We start from the raw sequence: 25,906 nt of genomic DNA on the forward strand, positions 1-25,906 counted from the left end.
CAGCTGGATTGGGGCTTCACATGCTATGTCGTTACTTTGTCGAGCCAAGCTCCTCACCCCGCCACATCGAGACAGGCTTGCAGGCTGGGACCTCGCCCCTCCGCAAGCCCATACCGCATCATCAACACTTGGAGCATAATTAAAACTAGCTAAGTCGATTTCATGTTTCCGAGGCTTCGGGTGACGAAAGTCGGCGGCGGCGCGGCGGTTCGAAGGAAGAGAGGAGGGGCTGGAGGTTGAAGAAGGTGATCTGGCCATCCATTTTGCATCTAACGGCCTAAACCAAATCGACTAGCCACAAAAAGAAAATCAGATGACGGTCATATAGCCACGCCCCATAAACATATCTTTGGATACAAATAAACATATCTTTTTGAACATCAGTACAGACACAAGCACTCATGTACACGCACATACACTCACCTCTATAAACGTACACACGCACACCCTACCCCCTGTGAGCATCTCCAAAAGACGTTTACACCAAACATACTACGCGCGCAACAATCCATCCCAAATTAACATCGGCGACAGTGGTAGTAGTAGTGTAGTACGCACCAACGGTATGGACTGAGCAGGCATCGATCTATGGTCCATTGAGCTGATCAGTGGTACCCGAGCGGCGCAGGCGATTGATTCAGCGTCATTCCCTGGTAATGGACGTCCGATGCGTAGTGGTTGGCGTCGCGGTGATGCGCCTCGTCGGCGCGCACGGCGGTGACGACGTCCTTGAGCCTGGCGTCGGCGGGGAGGCGCCAGTAGTCGATGGCGATGGCCGGCGCGGGCGTGTTCTCGATCAATCCGGCCTCAAGGTCCTTGAGATACTCAGTATAAGACTCCACGGCCTCCTCCTCGAGGTACCCGACGAAGCGGTGCGCGAACTTGGGGGAAATGAGGTACCCGACGAAGTAGGCGTTGAAGAAGACGCCCTGCGCGGCGAGCACGAGCGCGCGCTCCCACCACCGCGGCTGCGTCACCTCCATGAAGGTCATGAGGTGCATGCGCTCGTTCTCGGCCTCCTCCATGAGCGCCCGGATCCAGCCGCCGCTGTGCTCGAAGCGGCGGAGCGAGCGCAGGTGCAGCAGCACGCCGCCCACCATGGGAGGCACCGCCGCCACCGTTTCCAGTAGCAGAGCATGGCTGGCGTGCCGGCGCTGGAAGAAGAGGTCCCGGGGCACGCGCAGCGACCGAACCACGAAGTAGGCCACCTTGTCCGCCAGGGCCTTGGGCTCGTGGTGCTTGGCCACGTCGATGGACGTGTCCGGCCGGTACGTGTCCCACGGCCTGAAGCAGAACCATGGCCACTCCGTGCCGTCATCCTTGACGAGCTTCCGAGGCTCGATGCCCCAGTAGCTCACCACGGGCTTCTTGTTCTGCTGCTCTGGAGTCGCGGCCGCCTGGGGGCTCGCGGCATCATCTTCTTGTTTGGCATGCGGGGCGGCGGCCTCGGTGCTGGCCATCCGCGCGGGGAAGATCCTCGCGGCGGCGGGCATGATGCCCCTCGCGCTCGCGGCGAGCCCGGAGGCTGGCTCGGCGGCGGCGAAGAGGCGGGGGCCCAGGTGGCGCAGAAGCGTGGCTCCGGCCATCCGGGAGCTCATGGTGTTGGCTGTTGATTGTTGAACAACTAAAGCGATCGAAAAGCTTGTGAGCGGATCGAATGGGAAGTCTGTTTTTGTTGGCGGGCTAGGAAATGATTTCTGTTTACTGTTGGTGTTGATCTGGTAACTGACCGATGGCTTGACGACGTCTCGCCGAGATGGTTTTATAGGGAGGGGGCTCGGCCGGCACGGTGCTTCCGGGAATGTCACCAGACAACATGTGGACACTCTCCCTGGAAAAAGAAGACATGTGCGCACTCGTCCACCAGCTACAGCCGCGACTGCGACGTTCCAATTTTTTTCCGTTTATTCTTGCTTCTTGGACAGTGCAGCACAGCCGTGGCGCGGCGGCGCGCTGGTGCCGAATAATCCAACTAATTCCTTGCCGTGCAAGTGTCTGTCTGGTTGTCTAGCTAGCTAGATAAGTTTTTGTAAACGGACCAACACGAACGCTCGTGACGGGGACGTCGTCGCCGGCTTCCGGGGGAGTTCGCGAGACGTCTCGGTTGACCGGCGCAGTGTATGTTGCCATCAGGTTGCGCTGTGCGATCCGGACACGAACGCCCGGCGAGCTTGACTTGCCGTGCCTGTGCGTAGATGCCACGGGACTGCCGTGCATGCATACTACTCGTACTAGTCTTCTCCTTTGGAGGTCAACCGATAAGGCGGGTTGACCGTTCGCCGTCTTCTTCACGAGGATATATTCCATGAAAGATTCCATCAGCTCGACTATCTCTAGACGCTGACCATGGCCCGGCTGAAAATTTCAAAGGAAAAAACGTTTCTGGCTCCTCCCTCATAAAATAGCACTTTAGCTATATGTAAGTCGCTAAAAAAAAGGTTTCTTTTTTTTTGAAATTTGCTCCCCCACTTTATTAAACTAAACCAGGAAGTTCATCTGAGACTATGCTAAGAATACAGTCTGGAGGAGAAACCTCCCACGAAACAGAAATTCTATTATAAAAACCGAATCGGGCAATCTCATGGGCCGCTTTATTTGCCTCCCTCTTCACCCAGGTAGCTTTAAACTCCCCCAAGCTTTTGGCCATCCCCTTGATTTCTTTCACCATGATTCCCACCGATGACAGGTTGTGCTCTTGCTCATTCAACATTCTAGCCACGTTCTGGCAGTCGGTCTCCAGATGGAGCTTAGGCACAGCCCGTTGCATAGCTAAAACCACCGCTCGCTTGCACGCTTGCAACTCAGCCGCTTCGGCAGATGTGACCCCAGGAAGAAACACCGCATCAGCTCTTCGGAAAGCTCCCACCTCATCTCTGAACACCACGCCACACCCTCCTCCCTGACTTGACCGAGCCATTGCACCATCCACGTTGGCCTTTAACCAGCCCGCCGCCGGTGGTTCCCAGGTTGCCCGTTGCGTAGATGGGCTCGATCGCTGTGGCCTCCCCTTCGTGTTCTTCCACTCCTCCATGAGTGCAGCAACTCTCCTAGCCACCAAGTTGGCCTCCTCAATTCGCTTCCCTTCCCTCGTTTCATTCCTCTCCAACCATATGGCATATAATCCCTGCACCATTGCTGCCCTATCATCCTCCGAGGCGTCTGATAGCCAGTTAAGCAACCATGATGCAACTAAGCTCTGGGTGCTCATCAAACGAGGTGGGATCGCCACCCTCGCACCCAATACCGAGCTCAGTTCCTTCCAAAACAACATGGAATGATGGCATCCCCAGAATCTGTGATACACCGTTTCTTCACGTCCACAAGCAGGGCAAAAAACACCAGGCTTGATCTTTCTTCGCAGCAGTTCAGAGCCCACCGCCAAGCCGTTCTTGATCAGCCGCCAGACATGAATTAACACCTTCCCCGGTGCGTTTGTACCCCATAAGGCCAGCCAGCTCTGGTGGTTCACTGCATTAGATGACGAACTTGGTTGTCCAGTAATCGTCCTCTTCTTCTCCATGCATAAGTGATAAGCTGACTTAACTGAAAAAACACCGTTCTTCGTAAAATTCCAAGCTAGCATGTCATCAGTACCTATTCCTCCCACGCAAATCTACATAATATCATGAACATCTCCCTCTGTAAACATAGCGTCGAGCTTGTGTCGATCCCATCCTGAGGCATCATCATTTAGCAAGTCACTCACCCTCGTCATCCCGGGTACAAACACCTGGCCCAGTGGCCTTAGGCTGCCCCTCCGAGGGATCCAATTATCATGATGAATCCGGATTGAGGACCCATCCCCCACCCGCCAGATCAGACCATCCAACAGCAAGTTTCTGCCATGCAGGATGCTCTTGAAAGTATATGACGCACCAGCGGGGCATGTCGCATTAAGGATGGAGCCATGGTCATAGTAACGCGCTTTGAGAACTCGAGCACAAAGTGAACCTGGGGCCTGAAGTAGTCTCCAAGCCTGCTTGGCCAGTAAAGCCTGGTTGAAAGCTTCCATGTCACGAAACCCCATACCCCCCTCTTGCTTACTGACACACATTTTCTTCCAGGCAATCCAATGAACCTTTTTTTCACCATTAGCTTCACCCCACCAAAAGTTAGAAGAGATAGATGTCAGGTTCCTGCACAATTTTTTGGTGAGTTAGAAGCAACTCATAGTGAACGTTGGGGTAGACTGGAGCCCCGATTTGACCAAAACCTCCCGCGCCTTCTTCGATAATCCTTGCCCCTTCCACCCCGTGACCTTGCCTTTAGCACTTTCCCGCGCATATTTAAAAGTTCCCTCCTTGGATTTTCCTATGGCCGTGGGCAGTCCCAAATATTTCTCGCTTAGGGCCTCGGACGAAATCCCAATTACTGCTTTCAGATGAACTTTCGACTCTTCTGTGCATCCCCTGCCAAAGAAGATGGACGATTTCTGCAAGTTTACCTTCTGTCCCGATGCCATCTCATATTCCCCTAGGATTGTCTTGAGGGCAAGAAGATTACTGTCAGAGCCTTCAAGAAACACAATGCTATCATCTGCAAAGAGGAGATGGGTGACCATGGGGCCAGTGCTCCCAAAAGACACCCCCTTCAACTCGCCGGGACTTTGTGCATTCTAAAGCAGAGCCGAGAAACCCTCTACACAGAACAAGAATAAATACGGCGATAGAGGATCACCTTGCCTTAGTCCCCTAGTCGGCAGAAAAGAATCAGAAATCCCACCATTGAGCTTCACCGCGAACCTTGCCGACATCACACATTTCATCACCATTTGAGTCCATGTATCATGAAACCCAAACTTCTCCAACACCTGCTGCAGAAAAATCCACTCCACTCTATCATAGGCCTTCATCATGTCTAACTTGACCGTGCATAACGGCTTCCTCCTTCTCCTCATTCTAATAGCATGCACACACTCATATGCTATCAGAACATTATCCGTGATCAGCCGGCCCGGTACAAAGGCACTTTGCTTCTCTGAGATCAAAATAGGAAGGATTCCTTTGAGCCTATTTGCAAGAACCTTTGTAGCGATTTTGTAAAGAACATTACACAAACTGATCGGTCTGAACTGAGACATCAACTCCGGTGAATTGATTTTTGGTATCATCACAATTATCGTGTCATTGAACCCATCTGGCGTCGCATTGCCATTCAAAAACTCCTTCACTGACCTACAAACGTCTTCTTTTACTAATGACCAGTGTCGTTGATAGAATAGCGCCGGGAAGCCGTCCGGTCCCGGGGCTTTCGTAGGTCCCATTTGAAACAGAGCCGTCTCTATTTCTGCATCGGAGACCCCCACCGTAAGCTTCTCATTCATCTCCTCCGTGACAACAGTCTCAATATGTTGGAGAACATTGGCTGGAGCTCTCGAACCCTCCGAGCGAAACAAAGAGGCGTAGAAGTTTGCCGCCAGCTCTCGCATGTCATCATTCGATGTGCAAACTGTACCGTCCTCCCTCTGTAGCGCTTTTATCATGTTTTTCCTCCTCCGGTGAGAAGCCCGATTCTGGAAGTACTTTGTATTTTGGTCGCCCGACTGTAGCCAATCAATGCGCGAGTGCTGTTTGTAGTAGATCTCTTCTTTCTCGTACAGATCATGAAGTTGGCTCTCTATGTCCTTGACCTCCTGAAAAAAACCTATCGCCAGCGACCTCACCTTCGCGTCATGTAGCTGCGTTTTTAGCTTGCTAATTTGCCTACGTAGAGAGCCGAACACATCACGGCTCCACGTCTGCATGGCCTTGGACAACGTGCCTAGTTTGGTACACAGCCCCGCCGACTCGCCATGCAGCCTTTTGGCCTGATCCCAGGCTCTCAAAATCATCTGCTCGTAATCCTCATGCCTGGTCCAAGCTTCTTCGAACTTAAACCCCAAAAGCTTCTTTGGCCTCGCAGCATCCAGTGATGCCACTGCCCGAATGACCAGCGCCGCATGGTTAGATTCCTCCGTAAGTATATGCTCAACCACCGTATCCGGAAATATGCTCAAAAAATCATCATTGCATGTGGTTCTATCCAGCCGGACCTGAATGTTTGCTCCTCCATCTTGCTTATTATCCCACGTAAAAGGGTATCCAGTGAACCCCAAATCAGCTAGTCCACAGTCACCAAGACACTCCCGGAAGTCCTCCATTTGGTTGAAGTTTCTAGGGTTTCCCCCCCTTTGCTCTGTTCGGAAGAGGATCTCATTGAAATCTCCCGCACAGAGCCAAGGCAAATTGTCCTGTCTCTTCAAATATCGCAATGCATCCCAAGTTTTCCGTCTAAGTTTCGTTCTTGGTTCACCGTAGATTCAAGTGAATCTAACGGTTCTTCCCTCGGAGGAGATCTCCGCATCGATGTAGTACTGGCACCATGGTCTGACTGTGACGGAAATGTGATCCCTCCAAAGTAAAGCCAAACCGCCACTCCTGCCCTCACAGTCCACAGCAACACCCTGCCGAAACCCCAAACTCCACTTGATCTTCTCCATCGCTCGCGCCTTCTTCTTAGTCTCGCTCAAGAACACCACCGCTGGGTTGTATGATCTAATCAGATCCCTTAGTTCTCCTACTGTTGGGTCCAACCCCAAGCCCCGACAGTTCCAGACGAGAAAATTCATTGCTCTCGGTGGCCCCCCATATCGGGGTCCACCGATCTAGCTCCATGATCACCAATGCGCTCAAAGACAGACGACACTTTCTGTCGCTTTTCGCCAACGAGAGCATCAACACCTTCCTTCCGAGAACCGTCTCCTATCGGCACCCACATCTGCCTAGATGGCCTCTTCTTCTCTCTAGCTTCATAGCCGTGGTGGTCCTCCCGCTGTCAGAACGACCCCACATCACATCTTGGCTTTCTGACGTAGTATCCAGGCTTTCTATAGTACTCCCTCGGTGCCTTTTCTGCCCTTCTGAATTGTCCCTCTCCATAATCCTGCTTCTTCCTCGGGGATATTACTCCCTCCCTCACCTTCTGATGCAATTCTTTCCTAAGCTCCTTTTCCCTCTTCTCCTCCAAACCTTGCCGTAGGTCCTTCTCCTTTGCCCCCGCTGCACCAGTGTGCTTCTTCTGCGGGCTCTGAACCTCTTGCTGCTCCTTCTCCTTCTGCGTTGTCCCACCAGTGTGGGAGTCAGCCGAGTATGTGTATTCTCTGTAGAGGGATCTGCGGGTTGGGAGGTCACGAACATGCGCATATCCTCTCATTGCGTTTTCCCCACCACTTGACATAGAACTATCCCTACTATTATTTTTACTGGAAGTCCCCCTCCATTGTTTCTTCTCCTGATGGCTTGACGCTGCTCTTCCAGGTGAAGCACGCAGCCATTCACCCCACTATGAAAGTGGATCCACAGGTGGGTCACAAACCCCATCCACGTGCACAAGCCTGCCGCAGTCAAAGCAGAAGTGAGGGATTTTCTCATACGTGAAATCGAACCACGTTTGTCCTTTATCATCAGGCTTCTTCTTTAAATAGAAACCACGAACAAGTGGCTCATACAGAGCAATCCTCGCCCGCACTCTAAGTTGGGTTCCTCTGGCAAAACCATCCTCTCCCACGTCTACTTTAACTACTGTTCCGAGCCAATTTCCAAGCGCCTCTCCAAAAGCTTTTGATCTTTTATCCAGAGGCAAATCATCAACCCTAATCCACGTCTCAATCGAATCAAAAATCATCTCAGACGGCCTGGTTACTCCATCATAATCCTTCAGAGCTACAACATTAAAATCAAACTGCCATGGGCCGTTGTTCAGCACGTGCTTCATGTCCCCTTCACTACCAAACCTGATCATAAACATGTTTCCGCCAAGCATCTTGAACTGGGCCTCTCTGTGCAAACCCCATGCCCGCTGCATCGCTCTCTCAAACACATGCTTGGCGAGTGGGCGTGGAGAGAAAGATTTCCCAACGACAGCCCACTTCATGTCAATCTTCGTCCTTGGATCTGGATCCTCAAACACAAAACCAGATGCTTCCTTCTCCGTCAATGCCAGCCCCCCCCATCTTCGCCGACAGGGACGCTGCTTCCTCCGAGGTCTTGCCATCTGCCGGGGACTCTGAGGCTCTTCTGTTCGTCGTATCCCCTGTCTCCCCCGCCTTCACCGGAGTTTGTTTCCTCGGAGTCGCCGCCGCCGGAGGAGTCCTCCCCCCTACTCGGAGAAGACGCCATGAGCACCTCGTCCAGTAGGGTAGCCAAATGCAGGACCAAGCCAGGGATGCAGCGCCGTCGCCACGCCCCAGCCGCCCTGAAGATCACCGCCACCCACGTGCAAAACCCTAACCCTAGGCGCCGCCTTCCGATCGCCTTAGCAATCGCCTCTCGGTCACCCCTTAGAGAAAGACGTGGTGGACCCGCGTACCGCCTTGACTCCTAAAAAAAAGGTTTCTCGTATGTGTGTTCAGACTGATTTTTTACTTGCTGTTTTGGGTAAGTCAATATTTTTTCATAGGCTGAATTTTTTTACTTGCCCCTATTTGCGGTAAGTCGATTTTTTTCTTATGCTGAATTTTTTGACTTGCTCTTGTTTGGGGTAAATCGATTTTCTTTGTGTGAAGCCCGTTATTTTTTTAAAGCATTTTTGCTTTTTCTTTTATTTTTTATTTTTTAGCATGTCTTTTTTTGCATGGGTACTTTTTACATATTGGATGAGTGAAAATATATACACGCAAATACTGCAAATACTATAGAGCATGTGTGTAAATCACACTAGAGTGTGAAAAATACTCTATTCTACGTTTATTCATTGCATATTTAAAAGGTGCAATTTTAGTGCAAAGTTGAGTGCAAGCTATTTTGATTTTCTTCTTAAAGAGTAGTACTAATACCACTAGTTTATTCTTCCTTAGAAACTTTATTATTTTAAAATTTTATTTTCTATTTTAATTTATTACTTCTTTAAGGGAAAAATACCGATGCCGCTAACTTGTTCCTTCTTACGAAACTTCTTATTTGCGAAAATTACACTATTATATGCTCATTGTTGCATATTACGAGAATGTGCAATTTTTGTCATTTTTTTACTCTTTTTATTATTAAAGGGTAATACCATTGCCACTAATTCATTCTTTCTTAGAAAATTTATGTTTTGCGAAAGTTCCACTATTATATGTTTATTCTTGCACATAATGAAAAAGCAAAAATAATGTGTAAATTTTCTGCCATTTTTTTGCCATTATCTGTTTCATTTCTTTTTTAAAAAATTTGCTTCATCTTAAAGGGTAATACAAATGTCAATAATTCATTCCTTCTTAGAAAACTTCATTAATTTGATTTGTTGTAGTTTTTATTTCAACTTCTTTCTTCTTAAAGGGTAATACCAATGCACTTATTTATTTTTCCTTATAAAACTTCATTCTTTTGATTTTGTTTTAGTTTCTTTTTCATTTTTCTTTCTACTTTCAGGGTAATGCCAATGCCACTAATTCATCCTTCTTTTATAATACCAATGCCACTAATTCACCTCCTTGTAAACTTCATTAGTTTGATTTTTTAACTTTTTCCCGTTTTCTTTCTTCTTTAAGGGTAATAACAATGCCACTAATGAGTTTCATCTTAGAAACATGTGTTTTGCGAAACTTTCACAATTGTAGACTTACTCTTGTATTTTTCTAAATCACAATTTTGTGTAAATTGTGTAATTATTTGATTTATTTTTTATATTTTATTTATTTTTAAGTGTAATATCAACACAACTAATTCATTCCTTCTGAGAAACTAATAATTTGGTATTACCATTAACTCATTTTTTCTTAGAAAACTTAATTATTTTCATTTTTTAGTTTCTATTTCATTTTATTTCTTCTTAAAGGGTAATACCAATGTCACTAATTTATTCCTCCTTATAATACTTAATTATTTTGATTTTGTGTTATTACCAATGTCACTAATTCATTACTCCTTGTAAAATTTCATTATTTTGATTTTGTTTTAGCGTTTATTTCATCTTTTTTCTTCTTTAAGGGTAACAACAATGCTATTAATTCATTATTCCATGCAAAATTTCATTATTTTGATTTTCTCTTAGTTTTGTTTCATTTTATTTCTTCTTAAGGGTAATAACAATGTCAATAATTCATTATTACTTGTAAAAGTTCATTATTTTGATTTTTTTGTAACTTTCATTTCAATTTTTTGAACACACATTTTCTTTTCTTCTTTTAGGGTATATAATAACAATGTCGCTAATTCATTCCTATTTAGACTTTTTTTTGTAAAACTTTCACCATTATATGCTTATTCTTACATATTTTAAAAAGCACAATTTCCATGTAAATTGTGTGCAAAATGTTATTATTTGATTTGTTTTTATATTTTCTTTCTTTTAAGGGTAATAGGACTGTTGCTAATCCATTCGTCCATTCTTCGAGAACTCCTAATTCATTGGTATTTTCACTAATACATTCGTATTTAATGGAGAATTTCTTTTTTCTTTTTATTTTTGTTCATGTATTTTTTAAGGTGGCACCACCACGAGTATTAGTGTTTCAGGAAACCGACCTTTTTCTCATTTTGGTTATCAGGTTCACAACTCACTATAACTAAATCCATGCAGCTCGGGAAATCACCATCTGATTAAGCTTCATCACTCTGATTAATTTGCAGTCTTGGAACTATGTATGTTACCATCTGTATAGCGGTTTTCTATTGAAGTATTCTTTACTAATTCACAAGGAGTGTGCATGTGTTGTTGGTTTCCTTCCACTGCCCATCACTGTGCATTGCATGCTATGATGCTTGTGGTTAGGTTGCATGTGGCATAGCTGACCGGGACGTATAGGTAAGAGGCGAGCAAGCTGGCTGGGCTTGTCTTTTGTCAAACACGTCAATCATTGGAGAAATGTAAACGGTGCATTCCACTCCTTGCTGCTCGACTGAAATGACTATGGGGTTCAGTCGACTGATGATAACCCACAAGTATAGGGGATCGCAACAGTTTTTGAGGGTAGAGTATTCAACCCAAATTTATTGATTCGACACAAGGGGAGCCAAAGAATATTCTCAAGTATTAGCAGTTGAGTTGTCAATTCAACCACACATGGATAACTTAATATCTGCAGCAAAGTATTTAGTAGCAAAGTAGTATGATAGTAACGGTAACGGTAGCAAAGTAATATTTTTGGGTTTTGTAGTGATTGTAACAGTAGCAACAGAAAAGTAAATAAGCAAAGAACAATATGTGAAAAGCTCGTAGGCATTGGATCGGTGATGGAGAATTATGCCGGATGCGGTTCATCATATAACAGTCATAACATAGGGTGACACAGAACTAGCTCCAATTCATCAATGTAATGTAGGCATGTATTCCGAATATAGTCATACATGCTTATGGAAAAGAACTTGCATGACATCTATTGTCCTACCCTCCCGTGGCAGCGGGGTCCTAACGGAAACTAAGGGATATTAAGGCCTCCTTTTAATAGAGTACCGGACCAAAGCAATAACACATAGTGAATACATGAACTCCTCAAACTACGGTCATCACCGGGAGTGGTCCTGATATTGTCACTTCGGCGTTGCCGGTGTTGGGGAACATAGTAATTTCAAAATTTTCCTATGCACACGCAAGATCATGGTGATGCATAGTAACGAGAGGGGAGAGTGTTGTCCACGTACCCTCGTAGACCGAAAGCGGAAGCGTTAGCATAACGCGGTTGATGTAGTCGTACGTCTTCACGATCTGACCGATCAAGTACTGAACGCACGACACCTCCGAGTTCAGCACACGTTCAGCCCAATGACGTCCCTCGAACTCCGATCCAGCCGAGTGTTGAGGGAGAGTTTTGTCAACACGACGGTGTGGTGACGATGTTGATGTTCTACTGACGCAGGGCTTCGCCTAAGCACTGCTACAGTATTATCGAGGTGGACTATGGTGGAGGGGGGCACCGCACACGGCTAAAAGATCAAACAGATCAATTGATGTGTCTCTAGGGTGCCCCCTACCCCCGTATATAAAGGAGCAAGGGGGAAGAGGCGGCCGGCCAAGGAGGGCGCGCCAAGGGGGTAGGATTCCTACTCCTAGTTGGAGTAGGTTTCCTCGTTTCCTAGTCCAACTAGGAGAAGGGGGGAATGGGGAAGAGGAGAAGGAAGGGAGAGAGGGGCCGTGCCCCAAACCTTTTGTCCAATTCGGACTGGGCTTGGGAGGGGCGCGCGCCACCTCCTGGCTGCTGCCTCTCCTTCCAACTAAGGCCCATTAAGGCCCAATACTTCTTTCCTGTATTCCCATAACTCCCCGGTACTCCGAAAAATACCCGAATCACTCGGAACCTTTCTGATGTCCGAATATAATCATCCAATATATCGATCTTTACGTCTCGACCATTTTGAGACTCCTCGTCATGTCCCCGATATCATATGGGACTCCGAACTACCTTCGGTACATCAAAACTCATAAACTCATAATATAACCGTCATCGAAACTTTAAGCGTGCGGACCCTACGGGTTCGAGAACTATGTAGACATGACCGAGACACGTCTCCGGTCAATAACCAATAGCAGAACCTGGATGCTCATATTGGCTCCCACATATTCTACGAAGATCTTTATCGGTCAAACCGCATAACAACATACGTTGTTCCCTTTGTCATTGGTATGTTACTTGCCCGAGATTCGATCGTCGGTATCTCAATACCTAGTTCAATCTCGTTACCGGCAAGTCTCTTTACTCGTTCCATAATACATCATCTCGCAACTAACTCATTAGTTGCAATGCTTGCAAGGCTTAAATGATGTGCATTACCGAGTGGGCCCAGAGATACCTCTCCGACAATCGGAGTGACAAATCCTAATCTCGAAATACGCCAACCCAACAAGTACCTTCAGAGACACCTGTAAAGCACATTTATAATCACCCAGTTAAGTTGTGACGTTTGGTAGCACACAAAGTGTTCCTCCGGTAAACGGGAGTTACATAATCTCATAGTCATAGGAACATGTATAAGTCATGAAGAAAGCAATAGCAACATACTAAACTATCGAGTGCTAAGCTAACGGAATGGGTCAAGTCAATCACATCATTCTCCTAATGATGTGATCCCGTTAATCAAATGACAACTCATGTCTATGGTTAGGAAACATAACCATCTTCGATTAACGAGCTAGTCAAGTAGAGGCATACTAGTGACACTCTGTTTGTCTATGTATTCACACATGTATTATGTTTCCGGTTAATAAAATTCTAGCATGAATAATAAAAATTTATCATGATATAAGAAAATAAATAATAACTTTATTATTGCCCCTAGGGCATATTTCCTTCAGTCTCCCACTTGCACTAGAGTCAATAATCTTGTTCACATCGCCATGTGATTTAACATCAATAGTTCACATTTTTATGTGGTTAACACCCATAGTTCACATCGACATGTGACCAACACCCAAAGGGTTTACTAGAGTCAGTAATCTAGTTCACATCGCTATGTGATTAACACCCAAAGAGTACTAAGGTGTGATTGTGAGATAATTTTAGTCAACGGGTCTGTCACATTCAGATACGTAAGTATTTTGCAAATTTCTATGTCTACAATGCTCTGCATGGAGCTACTCTAGCTAATTGCTCCCACTTTCAATATGTACCTAGACCGAGACTTAGAGTCATCTAGATTAGTGTCAAAACTTGCATCGACGTAACTCTTTTACGGCGAACCTTTTGTCACCTCCATAATCGAGAAACATATCCTTATTCCACTAAGGATAATTTTGACCGTTGTCCAGTGATCTACTCCTAGATCACTATTGTACTCCCTTGCCAAAATCAGTGTAGGGTATACAATAGATCTGGTACATAGCATGCCATACTTTATAGAACATATGGCTGAGGCATAGGGAATGACTTTCATTCTCTTTCTATCTTCTGCCGTTGTCGGGCTTTGAGTCTTACTCAATTTCACACCTTGTAACACAGGCAAGAACTCTTTCTTTGACTGTTCCATTTTGAACTACTTCAAAATCTTGTCAAGGTATGTACTCATTGAAAAAACTTATCAACCATTTTGATCTATCTCTATAGATCTTGATGCTCAATATGTAAGCAGCTTCACCGAGGTCTTTCTTTGAAAAACTCCTTTCAAACACTCCTTTATGCTTTGCAGAATAATTCTACATTATTTCCGATCAACAATATGTCATTCACATATACTTATCAGAAATGTTGTAGTGTTCCCACTCACTTTCTTGTAAATACAGGCTTCACCGCAAGTCTGTATAAAACATATGCTTTGATCAACTCATCAAATCGTATATTCCAACTCCGAGATGCTTGCACCAGTCCATAGATGGATCGCTGGAGCTTGCACACTTTGTTAGCATCCTTTGGATCGATAAAACCTTCAGGTTGCATCATATACAACTCTTATTCCAGAAATCCATTCAGGAATGCAGTCTTTACATCCATTTGGCAAATTTCATAAAATGTGGCAATTTGCTAACATGATTCAGACAGACTTCAAAGCATCGCTACGAGTGAGAAAATCTCATCGTCAGTCAACACCTTGAACTTTGTCAAAAACCTTTTTCGACAAGTCTAGCTTTGTAGATAGTAACACTACTAACAGCGTTCGTCTTCCTCTTGAAAATCCATTTATTTTATATGGCTTGCCGATCATTGGGCAAGTCAACGAAAGTCCACACTTTGTTCTCATACATGGATCCCATCTCAGATTTCATGGCCTCAAGCCATTTTGTGGAATCTGGGCTCATCATCGCTTCCTCATAGTTCGCAGGTTCGTCATGGTCTAGTAACATGACTTCCAGAACAGGACTACCGTACCAATCTGGTGCGGATCTTACTCTGGTTGACATACGAGGTTCAGTAACAACTTGATCTAAAGTTTCATGATCATCATCATTAACTTCCTCACTAATTGGTATAGACGTCACAGGAACCGGTTTCTGTGATGAACTACTTTCCAATAAGGGAGCAGGTACGGTTACCTCATCAAGTTATACTTTCCTCCCACTCACTTCTTTCGAGAGAAACTCCATCTCTAGAAAGGATCCATTCTTAGCAACGAATGTCTTGCCTTTCGGATCTGTGATAGAAGGTGTACCCAACTGTCTCCTTTGGGTATCCTATGAAGACATATTTCTCCGATTTGGGTTTGAGCTTATCAGGATGACACTTTTTCACATAAGCATCATAGCTCCAAACTTTAAGAAACGACAACTTTGGTTTCTTGCCAAATCACAGTTCATAAGGCGTTGTTTCAATGGATTTTGATGGTGCCCTATTTAACGTGAATGTAGTTGTCTCTAATGCATAACCCCAAAATGATAGTGGTAGATCGGTAAGAGACATCATAGATCGCACCATATCTAATAAAGTACGGTTACGACGTTCGGACACACCATTACACTGTGGTGTTCCAAGTGGCGTAAAACTATTTCACATTGTTTTTACTGAAGGCCAAACTCGCTAACTCAAATATTTTACCTCTGCGATCATATCGTAGAAACTTTTATTTTCTTGTTACGATGATTCTCCACTTCACTTTGAAATTCTTTGAACTTTTCAAATTTTTCAGACTTGTGTTTCATCACGTAGATATACCCATATCTGCTCAAATCACCTATGAAGGTTAGAAAATAATGATACTTTCCGCGAGCCTAAACACTCATCGGACCGCATACATTAGTATGTATTATTTCAATAAGTCAGTTGCTCGCTCCATTGTTCCGGAGAATGGTGTTTTAGTCATCTTGCCCATAAGGCACGGTCTGCAAGTACTAAGTGATTCATAATCAAGTGGTTCCAAAAGTCCATCATTATGGAGTTTCTTCATGCGCTTTACACCAATATGACCTAAACGGCAGTGCCACAAATATGTTGCACTATCATTATTAACTTTGCATCTTTTGGCATCAATATTATGAATATGTGTATCACACGATCGAGATCCAACAAACCATTTTCATTGGGTGTATGACCATACAAGGTTTTATTCATGTAAACAGAACAACAATTATTCTCTAACTTACATGAATAACCGTATTGCAATAAACATGATCAAATCATATTCATGCTCAACGCAAACACCAAATAACACTTATTTAGCTTCAACACTAATCCCAAAAGTATAGGGAGTGTGCGATGATGATCATATCAATCTTGGAACTACTTCCAACACACATCGTCACCTCACCCTCAACTAGTCTATGTTTATTCCGTAACTCCTGTTTTGAGTTATATAGCAACCGAACAAGTATCAAATACCCAGGGGCTACTATACACACTAGTAAGGTACACATCAATAACATGTATATCAAATATAGCTTGTTCACTTTGCCATCCTTCTTATCCGCCAAATACTTGGGGTGGTTCCGCTTCTAGTGACCAATCCTTTTGCAGTAGAAGCACTTAGTCTCAGGCTTAGGTCCAGACTTGGGCTTCTTCACTTGAGCAGCAACTTGCTTGCCGTTCTTCTTGAAGTTCCCCTTCTTCCCTTTGCCCTTTCTCTTGAAACTAGTGGTCTTGTCAACCATCAACACTTGATGTTTTTCTTGATTTCTACCTTCGCCGATTTTAACATCGCGAAGAGCTTGGGAATTGTTTTCGTCATCCCTTGCATATTATAGTTCATCATGAAGTTCTACTAACTTGGTGATGGTGACTAGAGAATTTTGTCAATCACTATTTTATCTAGAATATTAACTCTCACTTGATTCAAGCGATTGTAGTACCCAGTCAGTCTGAGCACATGCTCACTGCTTGAGCTATTCTCCACCATCTTTTAGCTATAGAACTTGTTGGAGACTTCATATCTCTCAACTCGGGTATTTTCTTGAAATATTAACTTCAACTCCTGGAACATCTCATATGGTCCATGACGTTCAAAACATCTTTGAAGTCCCGATTCTAAGCCGTAAAGCATGGTGCACTTAACTATCAAGTACTTATCATACCGAGCTTTTGTCAAACATTCATAATGTTTGCATATGCTCCTGCAATAGGTCTGTCACCTAGCGGTGCATCAAGGACATAATTCTTCTGTGCAGCAATGAGGATAATCCTTAGATCATGGATCCAATCCGTATCATTGCTACTAACATCTTTCAATACAGTTTTTCTCTAGGAACATATCAAAAATAAAACAGGGGAGCTAAACGCGAGCTATTGATCTACAACATAGATATGCTAATACTACCAGGACTAAGTTCATGATAAATTTAAGTTCAATTAATCATATTACTTAAGAACTCCCACTTAGAAAGACATCCCTCTAATCTTCTAAGTGATCACGTGATCCAAATCAACTAAACCATAACCGATCATCACGTGAAATGGAGTAGTTTTCAATGATGAACATCACTATGTAGATCATATCTACTATATGATTCACACTCGACCTTTCGGTCTCAGTGTTCCGAGGCCATATCTGCATATGCTAGGCTCGTCAAGTTTAACCTGAGTATTCCGTGTGTGCAAAACTGGCTTGCACCCATTGTAGATGGACGTAGAGCTTATCACACCCGGTCATCACGTGGTGTCTGGGCACGACAAACTTTGGCAACGGTGCATACTCAGGGAGAACACTTTTATCTTGAAATTTAGTGAGAGATCATCTTATAATGCTGCCGTCAATCAAAGCAAGATAAGATGCATAAAAGATAAACATCACATGCAATCAATATAAGTGATATGATATGGCCATCATCATCTTGTGCTTGTGATCTCCATCTCCAAAGCACCGTCATGATCACCATCGTCACCGGCGCGACACCTTGATCTCCATTGTAGCATCATTGTCGTCTCGCCAATCTTATGCTTCTACGACTATCTCTACCGCTTAGTGATAAAGTAAAGCATTACAGGACGATTGCATTGCAAACAATAAAGCGACAACCATATGGCTCCTGCCAGTTGCCGATAACTTGGTTACAAAACATGATCATCTCATACAATAAAATTTAGCATCATGTCTTGACCATATCACATCACAACATGCCCTGCAAAAACAAGTTAGACGTCCTCTACTTTGTTGTTGCAAGTTTTACGTGGCTGCTACGGGCTTAGCAAGAACCGTTCTTACCTACGCATCAAAACCACAACGATAGTTTGTCAAGTTGGTGTTGTTCTAACCTTCGCAAGGACCGAGCATAGCCACACTCGGTTCAACTAAAGTTGGAGAAACTGACACCCGCCAGCCACCTATGTGCAAAGCACGTCGGTAGAACCAGTCTCGCGTAAGCGTACGCGTAATGTCGGTCCGGGCCGCTTCATCCAACAATACCGCCGAACCAAAGTATGACATGTTGGTAAGCAATATGACTTATATCGCCCACAACTCACTTGTGTTCTACTCATGCATATAACATCAACGCATAAAACCAGGCTCGGATGCCACTGTTGGGGAACGTAGTAATTTTAAAATTTTCCTACGCACATGCAAGATCATGGTGATGCATAGCAACGAGAGGGGAGAGTGTTGTCCACGTACCCTCATAGACCAAAAGCGTAAGCGTTAGCACAACGCGGTTGATGTAGTCGTACATCTTCACGATCCGACTGATCAAGTACCGAACGCACGGCACCTCCGAGTTCAGCACACGTTCAGCTCAATGACGTCCCTCGAACTCTGATCCAGCCAAGTGTTGAGGGAGAGTTTCGTCAGCACGACGGCGTGGTGACGATGTTGATGTTCTACCGATGCAGGGCTTCGCCTAAGCACTGCTATAGTATTATCGAGGTGGACTATGGTGGAGGGGGGCACCGCACACGGCTAAAAGATCAAACAGATCAATTAATATGTCTCTAGGGTGCCCCCTGCCCCCGTATATACGGGGAGAGGTAGCCGGCCAAGGAGGGCGCGCCAAGGGGGTAGGATTCCTACTCCTAGTTGGAGTAGGTTTCCTCCTTTCCTAGTCCAACTAGGAAAAGGGGGGAAAGGGGGAAGAGGAGAAGGAAGGGAGAGAGGGGGTGCGCCCCAAGCCCTTTGTCCAATTTGGACTGGGCTTGGGAGGGGCGCACGCCACCTCCTGGCTACTGCCTCTCCTTCCCACTAAGACCCATTTAGGCCCAATACTTCTTTCCCTTATTCCCGTAACTCCCCGGTACTCCGAAAAATACCCGAATCACTCGGAACCTTTCCGATGTCCGAATATAGTCGTCCAATATATCGATCTTTACGTCTCGACCATTTTGAGACTCCTTGTCATGTCCCCGATCTCATCTGGGACTCCGAACTACCTTCGGTACATCAAAACTCATAAACTCATAATATAACCGTCATCGAAACTTTAATCATGCGGACCCTACGGGTTCGAGAACTATGTAGACATGACCGAGACACGTCTCCGGTCAATAACCAATAGCGGAACCTGGATGCTCATATTGGCTCCCACATATTCTATGAAGATCTTTATCGGTCAAACCGCATAACAACATACGTTGTTCCCTTTGTCATCGGTATGTTACTTGCCCGAGATTCGATCGTCGGTATCTCAATACCTAGTTCAATCTTGTTATCGGCAAGTCTCTTTACTCGTTCCGTAATACATCATCTCGCAACTAACTCATTAGTTGCAATGCTTGCAAGGCTTAAATGATGTGCATTACCGAGTGGGCCCAGAGATACCTCTCTGACAATCGGAGTGACAAATCCTAATCTCGAAATACGCCAACCCAACAAGTACCTTCAGAGACACCTATAGAGCACCTTTATAATCACCCAGTTAAGTTGTGACGTTTGGTAGCACACAAAGTGTTCCTCCGGTAAACGGGAGTTGCATAATCTCATAGTCATAGGAACATGTAAGTCATGAAGAAAGAAATAGCAACATACTAAACGATCGAGTGCTAAGCTAACGGAATGGGTCAAGTCAATCACATCATTCTCCTAATGATGTGATCCCGTTAATCAAATGACAACTCATGTCTATGGTTAGGAAACATAACCATCTTCGATTAACGAGATAGTCAAGTAGAGGCATACTAGTGACACTCTGTTTGTCTATGTATTCACACATGTATTATTTTTCCGGTTAATACAATTCTAGCATGAATAATAAACATTTATCATGATATAAGGAAATAAATAATAACTTTATTATTGCCTCTAGGGCATATTTCCTTCAGCCGGATCATAACACATAGTACATGATGCTACCTCTTGAGCACTGCGTTGGTTTTCCCTTGAAGAGGAAAGGGTGATGCAGCAAAGTAGCGTAAGTATTTCCCTCAGTTTTTGAGAACCAAGGTATCAATCCAGTAGGAGGCTACGCGCGAGTCCCTCGCACCTACACAAAACAAATAAATCCACGCAACCAACGCGATAAGGGGTTGTCAATCCCTACACGGTCACTTACGAGAGTGAGATCTGATAGATATGATAGGATAATATTTTTTGGTATTTTTATGATAAAGATGCAGAGTAAAATAAAAGCAAAGTAAAAAACAACTGAAATAACTAAGTGTTGGAAGATTAATATGATGAAGATAGACCCCGGGCCATAGGTTTCACTAGTGGCTTCTCTCAAGAGCATAAGTATTTTACGGTGGGTGAACAAATTACTGTTGAGCAATTGACAGAATTGAGCATTGTTATGAGAATATCTAGGTATGATCATGTATATAGGCATCACGTCCGAGACAAGTAGACTGACTCCTGCCTGCATCTACTACTATTACTCCACACATCGACTGCTATCCAGCATGCATCTAGAGTATTAAGTTCATAAGAACAGAGTAACGCCTTAAGCAAGATGACATGATGTAGAGGGATAAATTCATGCAATATGATAAAAAACCCATCTTGCTATCCTCGATGGCAACAATACAATACGTGCCTTGTTGCCCCTACTGTCATTGGGAAAGGACACCGCAAGATTGAACCCAAAGCTAAGCACTTCTCCCATTGCAAGAAAGATCAATCTAGTAGGCCAAACCAAACTGATAATTCAAAGAGACTTGCAAAGATAACCAATCATACATAAAAGAATTCAGAGAAGATTCAAATATTGTTCATAGATAATCTTGATCATAAACCCACAATTCATCGGTCTCAACAAACACACCACAAAATAAGATTACATCGAATAGATCTCCACGAGAGAGGAGGAGAACATTGTATTGAGATCCAAAAAGAGAGAAGAAGCCATCTAGCTAATAACTATGGACCCGAAGGTCTGAGGTAAACTACTCACACTTCATCGGAGAGGCTATGGTGTTGATGTAGAAGCCCTTCGTGATTGCTGCCCCTTTCGGCGGAGCTCCGGAACAGGCCCCAAGATGGGATCTCGTGGGTACAGAAGGTTGCGGCGGTGGAATTAGGTTTTTTGGCTCCGTATCTGATAGTGTACCTAGGTATATATAGGAGGAAGAAGTACGTCGGTGGAGCAACAGGGGGCCCACGAGGGTGGAGGGCGCGCCCCCTACCTCGTGGCTTCCCTGTTGGTTGCTTGACGTAGGGTCCAAGTCTCCTGGATCACGTTCGTTCAAAAAATCACGTTCCCAAAGGTTTCATTCCGTTTGGACTCCGTTTGATATTCTTTTTCTGCGAAACTCTGAAATAGGCAAAAAAACAGTAATTCTGGGTTGGGCCTCCGGTTAATAGGTTAGTCCCAAAAATAATATAAAAGTGAATAATAAAGCCCAATAATGTCAAAAACAATAGATAATATAGCATGGAGCAATCAAAAATTATAGATACGTTGGAGACGTATCAGGTGACTATAGACTTGCAAGATAGGATCAAGAACTCACATATATTCATGAAAACATAATAGGTTCAGATCTAAAATCATGGCACTCGAGCCCTAGTGACAAGCATGAAGCATTGCAAAGTTATAGCAAGATCAATGTCAGAACATAGTGGATACTAGGGATCAAACCCTAACAAAACTAACTCGATTACATGATAAATCTCATCCAACCCATCACCGTCCAACAAGCCTACGATGGAATTACTCACGCACGGCGGTGAGCATCATGAAATTGGTGATGGAGGATGGTTGATGATGACGATGGCGACGGATTCCCCTCTCCGGAGCCCCGAACGGACTCCAGATCAGCCCTCCCGAGAGAGTTTAGTGCTTGGCGGCGGCTCCGTATCGTAAAACCTGATGAACCTTTCTCTCTGATTTTTTTCTCCCTAAACACGAATATATGGAGTTGGATTTGAGGTCGGTGGAGCTCCAGGGGGCCCATGAGGCAGGGGGCGCGCCCAGGGGGGCAGGCGCGCCCCCCACCCTCGTGGAAAGGGTGTGGGCCCCCTGGCCTTGATTCTTTCGCCAGTATTTTTTATTATTTCCAAAAATAATCTCCGTGAAGTTTTAGGTCATTCTGAGAACTTTTGTTTCTGCACAAAGATAACACCGTGGTAGTTCTGCTGAAAACAGCGTCAGTCTGGGTTAGTTCCATTCAAATCATGCAAGTTAGAGTCCAAAACAAGGGCAAAAGTGTTTGGAAAAGTAGATACGACGGAGACGTATCAACTCCCCCAAGCTTAAACCTTTGCTTGTCCTCAAGCAATTCAGTTGACAAACTGAAAGTGATAAAGTAAAACTTTTACAAACTCTGTTTGCTCTTATTGTTGTAAATATGTAAAGCCAGCATTCAAGTTTTCAGCAAAGATTATGAACTAACCAAATTCACAATAACTCTTAGGTCTCATGTTTACTCATATCAATGGCATAATCAACTAGCGAGCAATAATAATAAATCTCAGATGACAACACTTTCTCAAGACAATCATGATATGATATAACAAGATGGTATCTCGCTAGCCCTTTCCGAGACCGCAAAACATAAATGCAGAGCACCTTTAAAGATCAAGGACTCACTAGACGTTATAATTCATGGTAAAAGAGATCCAGTCATAGTCATACCCAATATAAATTAACAGTAATGGATGCAAATGACAGCAGTGCTCTCTAGCCGGTGCTTTTTAATAAGAGGGTGATGACTCAACTTAAAAGTAAATAGATAGGCCCTTCGCAGAGGGAAGCAGGGATTTGTAGAGGTGCCTGAGCTCGGTTTTAAAGAAGAGATAAATAATATTTTAAGCGGTATACTTTCATTGTCAACATAACAACCAAGAGATGGCGATATCTTCCATGCTACACACATTATAGGCGGTTCCCAAACAGAATGGTAAAGTTTTTACTCCCCCTCCACCAACAAGCATCAATCCATGGCTTGCTCGAAATAACGAGTGCCTCCAACTAACAAGTGTCCCGGGGGAGTTTTGTTTGCAATTATTTTGATTTGATTTGCATAAAGTATGGGACTGGGCATCCCGGTGACCAGCCATTTTCTCGCGAGTGAGGAGAGGAGTCCACTCCTCTTGAGAATAACCCGCCTAACATGGAAGATACGGACAGCCCTAGTTGATACATGAGCTATTCGAGCATACAAAACAGAATTTCATTTGAAGGTTTGGAGTTTGGCACATACAAATTTACTTGGGACGGCAGGTAGATACCGCATATAGAGGAAGGTATAGTGGACTCATATGGAATAACTTTGGGGTTTAAGGGATTGGAAGCACAAGTAGTATTCCCGCTTAGTACAAGTGAAGGCTAGCAAAAGACTGGGAAGCAACCAACTAGAGAGCGACAACAGTCATGAATATGCATTAAAATTAATGAACATTGAGTGCAAGTATGAGTAGGATATAATCCACCATGAACATAAATATCGTGAAGGCTATGTTGATTTGTTTCAACTACATGTGTGAACATGTGCCAAGTCAAGTCACTCGAATCATTCAAAGGAGGATACCACCCCATCATTCCACATCACAACCATTTTAATAGCATGTTGGCACGCAAGGTAAACCATTATAAACTCCTAGCTAATTAAGCATGGCATAAGCAACTATAATCTCTAATTGTCATTGTAAACATGTTTATTCATAATAGGCTGAATCAGGAACGGTGAACTAATCATATTTACAAAAACAAGAGAGGTCGAGTTCATACCAGCTTCTCTCATCTCAATCATTCCATCATATATTGTCATAATTGCCTTTCACTTGCACGACCGAATGATGTGAATAATAATAATAGTGCACGTGCATTGAACTAAGATGGAATCTGCGAGCATTCAATAAACAGGAGAAGACAAGGCAATATGGGCTCTTGGTTAAATCAACAATAATGCATATAAGAGCCACTTCAACACTTTTATTATGGTCTTCTCCTATCGACTCCCAAAGAAAAGAAAAGAAATAAAACTATATACACGGGAAAGCTCCCAACGAGCAAAAGAAGAACAGGAAATATTTTTGGGTTTTCTTTTAATTATTACTACTACAGACAAGGAAAGTAACTAACTAAAAGCTACTACTAATTTTTTTGGTTTTCTTAAGGTTTTTCAAACACACAAGAAGAAAGCATAAAAAGGGAAATAAACTAGCATGGATATTACAATGAAAAAGCATGAGCACCGACAACTAGCAATGAGTGTGTGAACATGAATGTAATGTCGGTGAGAGATACGTACTCCCCCAAGCTTAGGCTTTTGGCCTAAGTTGGTCTATTGCCACGGCTAGCCTGGCGGATATCCAAAGTTATAGTTGGGATCGTACTAAGATGCAACGGTTATTGCATCATGGGCTGCAGCTTGGAGGCGAGCTATCTCATCCCTCCTCTCATACTCATTCGCCTCCTCCATGGTTATGAAATATCTCCCCTTCGCCTAAAAGTCAAAGAAAGTAGGAGTAGGGAGAGCGACGTGATAGGTGCGTCGTCTGTCAAAGATTAGTCGGTACTGGAGGAACTGATCGTTCCTCTCAAAAAAAACGATGACGAACCATAGACTCATATTCTAAATGAACAGGAGGCAACTCAATATCATACTCACGTATGGGTATATTAAGAAAATTAGCTAAACGGGTTGCATAAATTCCACCAAAGAAATCTCCATTATATCTATTATCACGCAACCTATGTGCAATAATGGCTCCCAAATTATAATGTTTATCTCCTAATACAGCACTCCTGAGAACACTGAGGTCGGGGACACACATGTGGCATGCTTCATCCTTACCATTTATGCACCTACCTATGAAGAGAGCAAAATAATGTATAGCAGGAAAATGAATGCTCCCTATGGTAGCTTGTGCTATGTCTCTAGATTCCCCCATAGTTATACTAGCAAGAAAATCTCTAAATTCAGATTTGCGGGGTTCACTAGGACTACCCCATTGTGGAAGTTTGCAAGTAGTATTAAAATCCTCTAAACCCATAGTATAGGAATTTTCATAAAGATCAAACAGGACAGTTTGAGAATTGTGTTACGATGAAAATTCAAACCTCCTCACAAAGGAATCAGTGAGATAGTGGTACTGACGGCACTTATCTGCCTCGAAGCTCACAAGATCAGCGTTACGCACATATGCATTAAATTCTTCCTTGATTCCTGCTCGATCCATGAAGTCCTCTGAAGGCCATTCACAAGCCCACACTTGAGCGTCCCTTGGTGGTTCATCGCGGCATCGCGCATTGCGAGCCTGGGTTCTTGCTTCCTTGAAGGGCCACCTTGGTACATTTTCCTAAACATATTTCTTCCTCTGAAAAATTTCTGAAAATTTTAGTATTCAAATAAAAGTGAACCAAGCTCAACAAAATTGATAGCAACTACTCCCACAAGTGCCTAGAGACTATATCATGCATTAGAACTACTTGGAACCATATAAATTTGACATGCAAGCTCAAGAACATGGTCACCTAGGCAGCACAAATTTGCAATGAATAAAGCACTAGAACAAAAACTAATTGGACTATTGGAGGAGTCACATACCAAGGAACAATCCCCCAAAGTAGTTTTGTGAGAGGTGCTTTGAGCAAGGAGATCAAAAATCGCAGCAAAATGAGTTAGAACTCGTGCTTGAGCTGGTTGGTGATTTTTTTGGGAGGAAGAAGGAGTGTGTGGGTGCAGGAATAAGTGGAGGGGAGCCACCATGGGCCCACGAGGCAGGGG

The 25,906-nt window shown here is 44.1% G+C and overlaps 1 protein-coding gene across 1 annotated transcript; it reads right to left on the reverse strand.

The window, feature by feature from the left end:
- Nucleotides 1–354: 354 nt before the first annotated feature.
- Nucleotides 355–1,746, reverse strand: LOC119356319 (ubiquinol oxidase 1b, mitochondrial-like). Its single transcript, XM_037623265.1, has one exon. The coding sequence runs from the start codon at nt 1,596–1,598 to the stop codon at nt 606–608; it is 993 nt and encodes a 330-aa protein (XP_037479162.1). The 5' UTR covers nt 1,599–1,746; the 3' UTR covers nt 355–605.
- Between the last annotated feature and the right edge of the window lie 24,160 nt (nt 1,747–25,906).

This window comes from Triticum dicoccoides, chromosome 2A (genome assembly GCF_002162155.2).
Source record: "Triticum dicoccoides isolate Atlit2015 ecotype Zavitan chromosome 2A, WEW_v2.0, whole genome shotgun sequence".
NCBI lineage: Eukaryota > Viridiplantae > Streptophyta > Magnoliopsida > Poales > Poaceae > Triticum > Triticum dicoccoides.